This window comes from Festucalex cinctus, chromosome 9, assembly GCF_051991245.1.
Source record: "Festucalex cinctus isolate MCC-2025b chromosome 9, RoL_Fcin_1.0, whole genome shotgun sequence".
NCBI lineage: Eukaryota > Metazoa > Chordata > Actinopteri > Syngnathiformes > Syngnathidae > Festucalex > Festucalex cinctus.
The window spans coordinates 14,466,148-14,480,503 of NC_135419.1; the positions used below are offsets into that span (position 1 = coordinate 14,466,148).

Sequence of the window (14,356 nt, forward strand, 5' to 3'; positions counted from 1 at the left end):
AGAGATGTTGGTTGATTCTGTGTGAAATACTTTATTTGCATTCTCTCATCTTACATCCTCGATAAGAGCTGTTTTTAAGGCAGGTCTCATCTGTCAGATGCTTTAATCGCGTGTATCAAAGAGAAATCGGTACATTTTTATTCTAACCTTGTGCAGTCTTGCAAACCGTGATTTTAGAGATATATTGGCATACCACATGCCCACATTTATCTTTTTTTCATTTTTTCTGATAAGATTTATTCATCACGTAACAAGAGGCAGTTTCAACAAACAGACCAACCTCTAATATGATTTTTCATGTCTGTTTTCTCCCGTCTATTCTCCAGGTGAATGATTTTGAAAAGGAGTGTGGCCTTTGAAGTGCAAACCTGTCCCATGCTGCTCCCTCCGCTCAGGGGATGGCCGAGGTCCAGGATGGACACATATACGCCTGTGACAGGTATTCAGTTATTACTGTATTCCTTGCAAAGCTTGCCTTGTCGGGGTTTCTTGAAGGCACACTAATACATCTATTTAAGAAATTTAATTTATTTAAGAAATTACACTGAGGAACAATTTGAAAAAAAATCTTTTGTTAGATTTTTATGATGATTAAAACTCAAATTGGCATTCAGATTACAAAATGCAGCTGTTTTCTATTCAGCAAGTGAGCATTTTTCTCCAGATAACACTCCAGATAAGCAAAATCTCACTGTTCTGCTGTAGAAAGAATGTAAGAGCTGATTACGAATGGATTTGCTGTACAAAAACTGTAGCAAGAAGATCTTATTATGATCGGATTAGCTGTAGAAAGACTGTAGTAAAATCTGATTATGACTGGATTAGCTGTAGAAAGATTGCGTAGTAAAATCTGACTACGACTGGATTAGCTGTAGAAAGATTGCGTAGTAAAATCTGACTACGACTGGATTAGCTGTAGAAAGACTGTAGTAAGAAGATCTGATTAGGATTCCATTCATCTAGCTACGTGGAAACCTTTTTGTACAGCCATAATAGAAACAGTACGGTGAGATGTTTGCGCAGCTCCCAATAGGTTAATACTATCAATATCTGCAAACAGAAAGCTACCATAGCAGCAATTAAAAGGATTAGTGCCGGATCTGCTCTTAAACTTGTTAACCATGGGCATACCATTAAATGTTGTATTTCATTTTATGCTCTTTTTTTTTTCATAGCATCTAACTACTCTTCGTGTTTTATTTACATACTGTACATACACATTTATTTATTTATTTATTTTTTATTTTTTTAAGAAAACAGGGATGCTATAGCTCAAAAACCTGACGTAATAGAAAAAAATGAGATCAGTTTTGGATTCCACACCCAAACATTAATTATAAATAGCTGTCAGACCAAACTCAACAAAAAGTGTGTCTCCAGTGTTATCTAAGCAAATATTCATATTCCTTTCTAGTGATGAAAGCAAGTAGAAACAGTGGTAGCAGACAGTGGTTGTACACTCTGCCTCTCAAGCAGCGGGTTTGCCTGCTGGCCATTGGCCCAAAATGAAGCTGTCCACGTGCCCCAATGCTGGTCCCAACCTCAGTTACAGTGGGTGGGTTTCGTCTGGTATTGGCCAAACAAATCACGATGATGTGAGGACCGGAACCTTTTGAAGGATATCTACTGACATCCTGAAAGATTGTCATGACATTAAAACGGTTTGTTAAGGCTTTTCTAAAATGTCCCTCTGTGTATTATGTGTTTAGCTCTGCAATGTTAGAGGAGAGCCAAGATGGTATGGACAGTGGTACCCTAAGTCCTGCCACAGCCAGACAAGTCACCATCCAGCGGCACCCTACTCAAGGCTTCGGCTTCATCGCAGGCAGCCAGAGGCCCGTCATTGTTCGCTCCGTCTCTGCTGGTTAGTGAGTGCAAGTGTGAGAACATGAAAGCCAGTAATAAAAGGAGTGACGATGATGTAAGATGGCTTAAACCGAAGCGTTTAACTTGGTGCGCTGGTTGTGTGTCGCCATCTCTCCGCAGACGGACCTTCCTTTGGTAAGCTTCTCCCCGGAGATCAGATCTTGGCCATTAACGAGGAGACGGTGAGCGACGCGCCCCGAGAGAGAGTCATAGACCTTGTAAGGTAGCATCCTTTACTGTCCCAGGTGGGAGGGTGGGGGTCTTTAGGGCCAGGGGACCAATTGCGAGGCCAAGTGAAAAGTAAAAAAGGGAACGGAGGTCATGAAAGCGTGTGGCCCGAAAAAGAACACAATGCTTCTTCTTACTGTGACTGACGCATGACCGCATGAGCAGAAAATGGTGGACCAGTCAGTCAGAGAGGAAATGGCAGATAGAAAGTGGCGAAGCTCTCCAAACACTGCGCTGCACGTGGCATTACCTAACACACTCCACTCTGTTGCCTCCCCATAGACGCTGCAAAGACACTATTGTTCTCACTGTGCTGCAGCCTCATCAGGTACGTACAAAGTACCTTTGCGCTCATCACTTCTTTTCACGCATGTCTTAACATGCACGCCCACACATTTGGTGCTTAATTATTAGAGTACTGGTAATTCCTCTTGTAGTAACGCTCTGTGAAAAGCTTCAGGTCGTTCATTAAAAGCATCATGGAGAAATGTCATTTGCTAAATAAACGGCACATTTGGCAATGGGAATTTGATGAGGTCAAAAATGTTCATGGGTTTGGAATTCAAAGCTGAAAGTTTTATCTTAAAGCTTTAACGATTATTTTGGTTAGGGCTGCACAATATATCGAAAAAATATCGATATTGCGATATTGGCCCATGCAATATGCATATCGCAAACAACATGCAACAAGTTTCATATGGAATATGGAATTTTATATTCTTGGAATGGAATTTTATTTTATATGGAATTTTATTCTTTTATCTGAATTTGACCAGTCACTCACTAACTTTTTGGGTTTGTTTTTTTTTGTTTTTTTTAAGTGTTTTTAACTCATTCGCTTCCAGCCATTTTCACAGAAGCAATCCTGTTCGCTCCTGGCTGTTTTACTGAATTTGGAATGATTTTGCAAGGCCCACAGAATATTGTGTTCTATTGCTATAAAAACATGGAACCTATCAAAAGAAAGATTAGAGTCTCTTTTTTTCATCAGGAAAAAAAAGTATATTTCTATCTGTTTCCGTTTTGCAGCAATTATCATTATAATATAGGTAAGTTTCATCATTATTCACAAATCTATTTAGAATTGTGAGTAATTGAGCTTTTTTTCAACATGGCCTTGGTTGATCTCTTGTACTTTGCTGCCACCTGCTGGCCGTTTCTGTAATAACTACCATCGCTTCAACCTTTCTCTGCAGTAGAGAGGCTGCATCAACGCCTTCTGTATGCTCTGGCATAAAAAAAAAAATTTAAATTAAAAAAAAAAAAAAAAAAAAAAGTATAAATACGTCTTTGGGACACTAAAATAAAATAAAACATTTATACGTTTTTGGGGGCAAATAAGTTAATTAAATCGTTTTTAAATTGTATGGCGTCCTTGAGTGTCCAGAAAGGCGCCTATAAATATAATGCATTATTATTATTATTCAAATGTGAACCGCCTTCCAATATTAGAACATTATCGAGAGGTAATTACAATTAACTAAGAATATATTCAGTTTGCTTATTTTGTTGCATGAAAAAAAATGTATTTTTTTCATTGTACAATAAAAATGTAATTTCTTTAGGTTCATGTTAAATATCATAATAATACCGATATTGCCATATTCAGCAACTATATCGCATGATTTTCCAATATCTTGCAGCCCTAATTTTGGTAATAATTGAAATCACGGTACAAACCAAGAAAATATTTTTTAAACAAGTAAAAATAAAAAAAATAAACTAAAAAAATATTAAGACAAAATTATTTGAAAAACTAACACTTATCTAAGTTCCTGTTGGAGCAAACAAAATTGTATTTTTTTTTTTTTTTTAACCAATGTTTTGAACAACCGGGATGATAATTATAGTTTTTTGCATTCAGCAACAAATTATTACCAAACCTTTTTAAACCACTGACCTTCACTCTGTGCCGTCTCTCTTTACTTCTATCCACAGTCACCGAAATCTGCCTTTATAAGTGCAGCCAAAAAGGCCCGTCTGCGAACTAACCCGCCCAAAGTGCGCTTTTCCGAGCAAGTGTCCATCAGCGATCCAGACTCAGTAAGTTTCCGCATCTCCCATTTGTGCATGCCAACACCTATTGTTGCCCTTTCCCTCAATCTCCCACAGCTCATTTCTTTTGTTTGATCTGCAAATATCCTCTCTCAAGCCACTCCTCACTAAATGTGTATGCGCACGCGTGTGCGTGTGTTTGTCTGCGCAACAAAGAGAAAGCTTTTGGGTGAGAAGTTTAGCCTTGAATAAATTGCTTTTCAGACCATTTAAAATTGTCAGATGAGCAACCCTAACTTCAAAGTCACCACAGGCCTCACTTGTCTTGTTGGTCATTTGTCATAGTGTGAATGCTGTGAGACGAGCATTGTCACACTGATGCTATTGTGCATCAAAAAATGATTACGATTATTCGCTCGCTGGCCACGCCATCGTCGCTCACCACATGAAAATGGACGGCGCGCTATTACTTCAAGGACTTATTGGCTTTCGTTTTGCTTCAAAGCGTCGACGTCATCATATTGGGGCGGTATTTGTGGATTGCTATTCAATTGTGTAATGACCCCACATTATAGTCCTCGGAAAATTGCGACGAGGTGACAATAATAGGTGATAATATCTCAACATTCACATTAATTTACTGAGGAAATTCTAAGTTCTATTATTGTTAACAGTGCTGCTGGTGGTAAACCGGAAGCGCTGCTAACATTTCAAGAAGAAAGCATTTTTGCCCTCCAGCATAATAAAATATCACTTGGGTATTAAGGGATGTAACGATAATGGCAATATCGTCATATCACGATATTAAAGCTGCCACAATATATCATCATCGCCATGTCACGATATTAAAAGCAGCACATCTGTTAAAAAAAAAAAAAAAAAAAAAAAGTCAGGTTGATTTCCATTCCTGCAGTTCTAGCACCCTCTGGTGGCTAGTTTTTTAGTGGTTTAATTTTCACAAGGCATGTTTTGGCCCTTCTGTGTTTAAAATCCACATTAATGTTCAGATGAAGGGGAACATAATATGATTGTGAACATAGTCAATATATGTAAGAACTCAATGTGTGCTTGCATGAGTGCCTCAATAAATATATTCTATTTATATATTTATGTATAATATTTATATTTTTCATTGCTTTAATGTACGAAAACACAATATTGTGTGTGCGGGGTTTTTTCTTTTTTAGTATAAGCTCATGTTTTGTTTTGTTTTTTACAATATTGTGACCTTCTTTGTGTGTAAAAGGTTTTGTAAAATGTCGAGATACATATCGCCTAGAACAGTTTTTTATCAATCTTTTTTCAGTGACGTACCCCCTGTTTTTTATTTTTATTTATTTATTTATTTATTTAATTATTTTGCGCCAAGTAACCGCTAACCAGTGCAAAGCATTTCTGGTTGGGGAAGAAAAATAAATAAAAATGTGTGAGGTAAAAGCAGTTCAGAAGATGGATGGATATAAATAAATATTTGTGCACATAAAAAATGATTTTCAACACAAGGTGTTCTCCTTTGGAATCATAATAAAGCTCCGTTTTCAAAAATAATCAATTAAACCAAATTATAAATCAAGTTTTCAAGTAACTGACAGGCGGCATATATGACAAGTTGAGTTGAACGATTCTGCTATGGGGAAACAAATAGAACACCCTACTGAATATAATATTCATTTTATGAACTTATATTTTTCTGAACTATTTACTGTTCTTTTTAAATATACAGTATGTTGAAATCTCACGTACCCCATTTGAGAGCCACTGGCCTAGAAGGCCATGTATCGGGAAACATGTATTGCGATACATATCATATTGTGACTCCTGTATCGGGATGCACATTACATTGTGAGATTGTTGTTAATAACCAGCCCAACCTGGTTGATTCTTATGTTGCCATGTTCTAAAAGAAAAAAAAAAATCATAAATCTTCAGCCTCTGTTGCTCTTGGTAAACTTTTTAAACAGGGCACCGAGCATTGAGTTTCTTATCGGACCTAAGATTTTTTTTTTTTAATTATTATTATTAGTTTGTTAGACAGACTAGGTGAACTTTAATTATAGCTGGTTTTTATCAGCTTGTCCAGCCTGACAATACCAGCATCGTGCAAATGTCACAGTTTCCTTAATTACACCTCGAGACCACTATTGTCAATAAAAAATAGATTTCCTGGATATCTTCTCTTACTTAAACTAATTGTCTGCCTCTCCCGGGAATCGACACCATTTGATCCGACGCTACACAACGCGGAAAGTGGTTTCTATTATTGTTGCAACAACTCAAGACGAGACAGTTGCGGATTAATCTGTGCCTCCGCTGAGATGAGAACACAAGCTGCTATTGACAAGTTAAAAGCTCACTGTTGCCAAGGAAGGAGAGATGAGGCAAAACACATTCCTCTGGATTAGCATTCAATTAGGTGTCTCCATTGAATTTTGAAGTCAATATTGCATATTTGAGTGAGAAACTACTGTATAATGTTGAAAAAAATATTTGCTGGTAGAAATGAATTATGGGGTTGATAACCGCTGCAGTATGTCCGGTTAGAACATAAATTGTCCAGGTGGGGCAATGATTCAGATCTCTTTCTTTTGTTTAATTGTGGGGATGGGGTGGGGGTTTATGCGTGTGGTTTCTGTAAAGCAAATACAATACAATACAAATTAAAGAGAAGCGATTGTATGGCTACAATACAATGCTACTTAGCTGAGATACTTAATGATACACAAAGTCCAAAATAGTACAAATACCATTAACCTAAATGACTATATATGATTTTGAATTGATGGTAACGTTACATTGAGGCACCTACCCGCACACATTAAGCAATGAAGATTTGTAGCAAAGCTTGAACATGTAGCAACCAACTTCGTCTGTCGATTAGGACTTAACAACAAACATAGGTGGCCAAGAACGTGCCCAACTATAATTAAAACGGTGCCAATCAACTGACCAACAGAGGGCGCTGCAACCTCACAAACAGTTCAACCTGGCCTTTTTAACAAACGTAACAAAAAAACAAACAAACAAACAAACAAAAACAAAAAAAGAGATCCCAGATTAGCACAATAGCCCATTCCACTTTACAGTGGTTCAATCCTATGAAAAGGTTCTTTTTTGGGGACTTTTCACCCTTCTCTCTAACTGAATTACAGTGATATTTGTAGACTACAGAAGATGCCCAAAAACAACAGCTGGTAAAGCCAAGTGAATACTTGCATTTACCAAAAACAGACTGCTGGGCATCTGTTGTGGACACAGACTGCTATGTCAGATTCATTGCTGCATTAAATCTACAAACTGTCATGCATTAAGTTTGGATTTTGTTGTCACAAACATGAGCTTTAAAAAGGTTTGTTTCCATGTAGATTTAAGCAGATTTCTTTTCCTCTCATTAAAAAAAAAAAAAAAAACCTGCAGTCTGACGCACATTAAGAAACCTTCCCATCCGTAGTCATTTGTGGCTGCATAATCACGACTGAGTCATACCTTAAAAACCCTCCAGTGAGATGGAAAAAAAAAAAGAGGAGACAGAGGGAGGATGCCAATCACCTTACAGGAAAAAAAATGGACTGCGCTGTGCCTCATAACTTTTCTTCAAACAAGTGCTTTGAGTCAAAGCAGAAACCTTGGCTCCCCCTCTGTGCCTCCACTCACACAAGTCTGCAGTGAAAGTCTTCTATTTTATCATGCACTTTTCTATGTATGGAAGAAATCATGACCATAATGCTGGATTCCTTACGGACAGAGATTGCAAGTGAGCAAAAATATCAAGCCACCACCATTCTCTCCCTCCATCTCTTGCAGACAATGCTGAAGGACGACTCCTTGCTACTCATACCCAATGTGCTGAAGGTCTTTTTGGAGAATGGGCAGATTAAGTCCTTTACCTTTGATAGCCGTACAACTGTGAGGGTAAGTACCACATCAGCTATGGAACATCATTTGGACTGGAGTAGGGATGATCGATTAATCACGATTATTTTGGCAATAATGTAATTGAAATCACAATTATTGAAACTATTTATTTTTTTGTACCAAACAGAATTTATAATAATATATATTTAATAATTTATGTTTGCAAAATCTTTGTTGGAGTGCATCTTACGCACTGTACAGTAGGACGATCATTTAATATATTTTTTTTTTGGAACAAAACAACACAATGTTAAACATAAAAAAATAAAAATAAAAATTTTGTAAAACACTATAATTATGCAAGTTCCTTTTGGATGAAACTAAATTTATTAATTATTTTAACATTTAAAAAAAAACATGCCAATGTATGATTTCAAACAACTCAAAAATTAGTATTAATAATCATTTTTTTAACGATTATGCTGATTTTGTAATTGTGGAGTGTAATAATTGAAATTCTAATTGTATTTGGATTAATTGCACAGCCCTAGACTGGAGTCTAATCCACACGGGGTGACTGTTAGCTAAACCACAAATTCTCAAAAATAAAAAACCAGGATGCTGCTATTTTGCTGAAATATACAATAAATTCTCACCATAAATTTATAACAAAATTAATCGCTAGTCTTGTGTTATTATTTTAGTTAATGCTAAAACTATCTCGGTTGACAGTTTAATAGCTGTAAATAAAACAATGCAGTCAACCACTATCCAACTTTTGTTGCTTGGTCCCGGCAGCTATTTTACGCTACCTCGTGCCGGTCCCATATTGTAATATTGCAAATATGTTGACAGAAAAGCTCCACTTGGCTGTGGTCTGAGTGTAGACTGCGGCATGAGGCTAGTAGGACTACATTTCCCATGATTCTGAGAGATGGCAGCGGGGCATAGTTCTAGTTCCCGTATGACGAAAACACCCCTGCTAGCTATTTAACTGTTAAATTTATTTTTAGTTGGTTTATCATATGAATCGCGATGACAACTGTGTGATTGACATGCACATGGCCCAACCAATTGGCTCGCATCTTAGAAAACAGAAAAAAAAATGGGGCAGAACCTACATATTAGTGGGACAAAATGTGGCTGTCACCCGAACAAATATCCTTAATTCTTGAAGAACCTGTCTAAAGGATACAATGTCCCAAAACTGAAGCTTTCACAAATGTGATTAAGAACCTAAAGCAAAACATGAATTCAGTCAGACTGTGTCATTCCCCAAGAAATAATGTGACATCTCTGAACAGACTCATTAAATGGGCTCTGTTAGATTTCATGAATCTGCTCATTGCCGGGGAGAACGGGACAAACCAGAAACTGCTTTAACATTAAAAGGAGAGATGAAAACTGTCCCTGTCAGCGTAATTAAATGGAATTTCTGCATAATAGTAAGGCGTGGATCAATAAAGAATAGTGCAGATGAAATCAATGGCGCACCAGAATGCACGGTTGCATGGACGAAGCTTCCCTTGAAGCATTCCAGGCTACGAGTCATACAATTTTGTGGCCCAGTTGATTGGACGACTTTTTTCGTCACTTGCGGCAAAACCCGACACAAGTTCCGACTTGTCCTTGCTTTTAAGAGATAGCAATTGCTCACCATTAGAACAAGAGCAAGAGCCAAACTACATTAACATGTCAGTGCGACAAGATCTCTCATCTAATAAAATGAAAACGTTGTCCATTTGAACAATCTGCCCAAGAGCAAAAGTTTGACCCTCAAATATTGAGTATGTACTAACTGTATAGAATGGAGAATATATAAGGAAGCTCTCCATAGCTCAAAATGACAGATATGACACTGAAGTATAGGATAAGGAAGCACCCATCACTACGATATCGCCGTGACAAAGTGGTGTGAATAAAAAATACAGTGCAACCAGCGTGGAAATTGCCTCCATATATCAAAGTATTTGTTGCAATATTTCCTATGTTGAAATGTTTTTTTTGTCTAATCGCTTTCCACCGCTCTCCATCTAGGATGTGATCTCCTCCCTGCAGGACCGCCTCTCACTGCGCTACATCGAGCATTTTGCCCTTGTGCTGGAGGCTGGCGGTCTTGACCAGAGTCAAAAGTTGCTTCTGCTGCAGGAGAATCAACCCTTGACGCACGTAAATGCGACATGTGTCAAAACTGTTGAAATGTGAATACAGTGGAAAGTCAAACAATCTGGTTTATGATGCTCATTGACTTTCATTTCCGAAGTCATGACTTCACACATGATCATGCATTTGAACGCTTGGTAAAATAAAATGTACCACTTTTGGGCTTTTCACCTTTAAAGAAAGCGGAAATATGGAATTCTGGTTAATATTGTGTTAGTGGAATACGTGTTAACTCATTTGCTCCCAAAAACGTATAAATACGTTCTATTGTAAATACTGCCATGGTCCCAAAGACGTATTTATACGTTTTGTATGTTTCTGGGGGTTTTTTTACGGTCGAGCATACAGAAGGCTTTGATGCAGCCTTTGATCTGAAGAGAATGCTTGAAGCAATGGTAGTTATTACAAAAACGGCCAGCATGTGGCAGCCGAGTATAAGAGATCAACCCATGTTGCAACACGCTCTTTTCCGCACTGTTTCAAACATATTTGTGAATAATGATTAAACTTAGCTATATTCTAATGCTAATTGCTGCAAAACGGAAAAAGATAGAAATATACTGTTTTTCCTGATGACAAAAGAGAGACTGATCTTTCTTTTGGTAGGTTCCATGTTTTTATAGCAATAGAGCACAATATTCTGTGGGCCTTGCTGTCGACTGAAGATGACATCATTGTTGCTCAGGTCTCAAGTAACAACCAATCACAGCTCAGCTTCAAAAAATGGATGAGCTGTGATTGGTCGTTGCCCAATCCCTGCGTAAAATCGATGTCATCTTCAATCGACAGCAAGTGGCAAAATGGCCGCACCCTGAGATGGATAAAAATGGCTGGATTTTGTTTTATAATTTGTATTCCACAAACGTAATATTAATCAGAATGTCATGTCAAGAAATGTTAAAAGGTTGACTCCCACTTTAAATGTTCCACTGTATGACTATAGAGACTGCATAAGATACATTGTAATGCTGTTGACCCTGTTCAACTACAAAAATATGATTGTGAGAGATCAATTCTGTCTTTCCGCAGGTGGTGCATCGAACCTATTTCCAAGGAATGAAGTGTCTGTTTCGCATCTGCTTCTTCCCCAAGGACCCAGCAGACCTGCTGAGACGAGACCCCGCTGCATTTGAATACCTCTACATTCAGGTAAAGCAGTGGATTAAGAGGGATCAAATGGGCAGACATTCAGAATCAAAATGCTGTTGGAAATCTGTCCCAACCAAAGCAGACTATGCCAAGGGCTGTCAAACGATATCCCCAACAGCTGTATTGCCCTTGAATGGACGGTTTTAAAGGGTTCATCCTCAGTCAACCGCATCTTTTTCCATTTATAGTGAGGTATTGGCACAAGGGCTATTCATTTGGAATGATTTCCAAAACATGATGACTCTTTTTTGGGGGGGGGGGGGTTTCGATGGTCTTCCTCAAACTTTGAATGAATATTGCTCTATTTCAGAACAGATTGTGCTTGGTCCTAATCAATTCACAAACATTACATTGTCATCTATGACATTATCTTGGTCTATTAAATGATTTTATCTTGGCTGATTTTAGCAAATGCGTGTTAAAATTTCAGACTTAGGACACCTCATTCAATCACAGTCGCATTTACCTTGACAGAGTGTATCTAACACGATTATCAATTTGGAAATTTCACCAATTAGCACTTAGCAGTTGCACTTAAACTAATGCCACGACTCAGACAAGGGTCGCGGGGTCTAATGGCGCTGTTTGCAATTAGCAGTGTTCTAAGAATCACATATCTTGTCCTCACAGAATCGCAACGATGTAATCAAGGAGCGCTTTGGCATGGACTGGAAATCTGATATCACGTTACGCTTGGCCGCTCTCCATATCTACATCACTGTGTCCTCAGCAAGGCCTAATCAGAAGATCTCGTTGAAGCACGTAGAGTAAGTTCACAAAAATTGATAAAATAACATGAATTGCCTTTTTCTTTAATCTCGATTTACTATTCAGCCAAGAAAAGTTTGTTGGTTTTAAAGGCCAATCTGCCTCCATGAATGGATTGCATTCATTTTGCTGAGAAACACATCACTTTCACCACTAATTTCTTAATTCATTCTTTAAAACCTCAACCTGAAAAGCAATTAGATTGTGCAATCATCCACTGTGGCTGTAATACGTTAGAGTGACGATGCAGGCTGAAAGCTCGCCTCGGTGACATTCTCACGGAACTTCCCCTCTGAGACTCTGCTTAGTCATTCTGTTCTTGTTTTTTTATTTATCTTGTATTGTCCTAACGCTTTTTCTCTGTCACAGAAAGGAATGGGGTCTAGAGCCTTTTCTTCCACTTACTTTACTCCCAACGGTCAAGGAGAAGAATGTTTGCAAGATTCTGTCACAGTTGTTGAAGACCTACCAGCATCCGCCACCATCAGGCAACAAGGTGCTACTACTGATAACACACAACCTTGTTTTACACCTGAGGCAACAACAAGCTAAAACCTGACATTCTCACTCCACAACCATGTAGTATAGAGAACAAAAAATAAATGAACTTCACCCTCTGTAATGTGCCCATGAGTGAGGACTCAATAATGTGACAACTGTGGAATTTGTTAACATCTATCTTGCGCTAAACAATGACTTAAGGTCACCCCATGTGTTTTTATGAGATTAGAGGCATATTATTTAAATTATTGGAAGTATCAATGCACACAATATTCAATATACTGGTCAATTAAGGGAAAATCTGAAAATTAATTCAATCAGGTTATGGGAATTTCTTTCTATAAGAAATATTTGTTTGGTTGCCTGATTTTGAAGAAACAAAACAAAAATGTGAGCACTGTGTAGCTTTAAATAAAGGGGGGTGGGTGAATAACTAAGCTTCAAAAGCTTTCAAGTGCTGTTAGTATAGTTGGCTATTTTTCATACAATTTACAACAGAGGCAGATCAAAAAGCTATTGTACTTTGTAGTCTGCCTGGTCAGTCTGTATAAGAGCCAACCCTATAGCTTTGGAAAGCATATCAGCTTGGGAGGCAACTGTTACATAAGCACTTTGTACTGCCGCTCATGTGTGGCGCAACAGTGCCACCATGAGGGAATGTTGGTGGGGATGAGGTTTTCTCATGATTTTCCTTGCTTAACAGATGCCTCCTCTTCAAGGAAAGCTGCAGTACTTGCGAGTCCTCAATGACCTTCCACCTTTTGGAGGAATACTGTTCAGTACGGTTGGACTGGTAGTACATTTTCAGTCTTTTTGTACAATAACAGAAGAACTGCAGTGTTTAAATATCTCTTTCTATAGGTATTTTCTAAATTAAAACATCTGACTGAAATAAATATCCTGGTTTTGCCTCCAGGATGAAAAACAATCAGCCACAACTCTACTGGTGGGCCCTCGACATGGCATCAGTCACGTGATTGACCTGAAAAACAACCTGACGACAGTTCTGACTGAGTTTAGTAGGATATCGAAGATCCAGCTCTACCGCGAGAGCCAAGGGGTGGCTCGTGTGGAGGTGTCAATCCACGAAGGCAAGGTATGACACAGTCTTGCACGTTTTGCTAATATGACGACACAGCCCTTTCATTGTTTGACATTTCCTTGCCTGCAACCCCCCCTTGCAGCCTTTGGTGCTACTCATGGAATGGCCAGATGCCAGTAACTTTGCATGCCTCATCTCTGGCTACTACAAACTGTTTGTAGACCCCAAAAGGAACATCTACTTCAGGATCTCTGGTCAGCCTCATCTGACCAAGGCAGGTATGTTGGAAGGCTCTAGTGGTTTATTACAAACAAAACAAAACAAAAATCAGCCCGAAAAGTAATTCATTACCTAAAACATTCAAAGTATTGTAAATCACAAGTTACACTGGATTGCCTCACATTAAACAAACCACAATGTCAGAATACTATTGGTTGTTGTATATGACATTTGTTGGCTTGAATTTTCATAGATTCAAATAATGGACAACAGTTGAATCAACATCCCATGGCACCATACTCTGTCTGTCACCATCTTGGCTCATCAGAATGAGATACTCATTCCTTTTCCAGCAAGCCAACCATGACATTCTAGAATTCTAGTGTGCAACCTTTTGCTGTGCTCATAAACATGTGTTGGAGCATGAACAAATGCGCTGCTTTATGCTGTGTCTACCTGTAGTCTGTATACGAGAAGGATTGTCATACCATCACATTCCACCTGAATCTAACCCTCAAAACTCAAAAATATTCCGACTTTCAACATCCATCTCTGAAATAACAAATACTCCCC

The 14,356-nt window shown here is 38.2% G+C and overlaps 2 protein-coding genes across 7 annotated transcripts in view; one reads left to right on the forward strand and one right to left on the reverse strand.

The window, feature by feature from the left end:
• The window catches only part of LOC144025567 (uncharacterized), a 162,341-nt gene that overhangs the window by 140,829 nt on the left and 7,156 nt on the right, over window positions 1–14,356 (reverse strand). The gene's annotated exons all lie outside the window — the stretch shown is intronic.
• frmpd3 (FERM and PDZ domain containing 3) overlaps window positions 1–14,356 on the forward strand; it is an 84,981-nt gene that overhangs the window by 63,950 nt on the left and 6,675 nt on the right. For 2 of the 4 annotated variants that reach the window (XM_077531758.1, XM_077531761.1), the window contains exons 3-15: window positions 327–439; window positions 1,710–1,864; window positions 1,987–2,089; window positions 2,377–2,422; window positions 4,033–4,137; window positions 7,891–7,998; window positions 9,979–10,110; window positions 11,134–11,253; window positions 11,884–12,020; window positions 12,391–12,517; window positions 13,226–13,315; window positions 13,439–13,618; window positions 13,707–13,842. In XM_077531758.1, coding sequence (XP_077387884.1) covers window positions 399–439; window positions 1,710–1,864; window positions 1,987–2,089; window positions 2,377–2,422; window positions 4,033–4,137; window positions 7,891–7,998; window positions 9,979–10,110; window positions 11,134–11,253; window positions 11,884–12,020; window positions 12,391–12,517; window positions 13,226–13,315; window positions 13,439–13,618; window positions 13,707–13,842 — 1,480 coding nt within the window. In that variant the 5' untranslated portion in view covers window positions 327–398. Of the gene's footprint in view, window positions 1–326; window positions 440–1,709; window positions 1,865–1,986; window positions 2,090–2,376; window positions 2,423–4,032; window positions 4,138–7,890; window positions 7,999–9,978; window positions 10,111–11,133; window positions 11,254–11,883; window positions 12,021–12,390; window positions 12,518–13,225; window positions 13,316–13,438; window positions 13,619–13,706; window positions 13,843–14,356 lie in introns of those variants that run through there. The other 2 variants (XM_077531760.1, XM_077531759.1) reach the window with 2 other exon arrangements.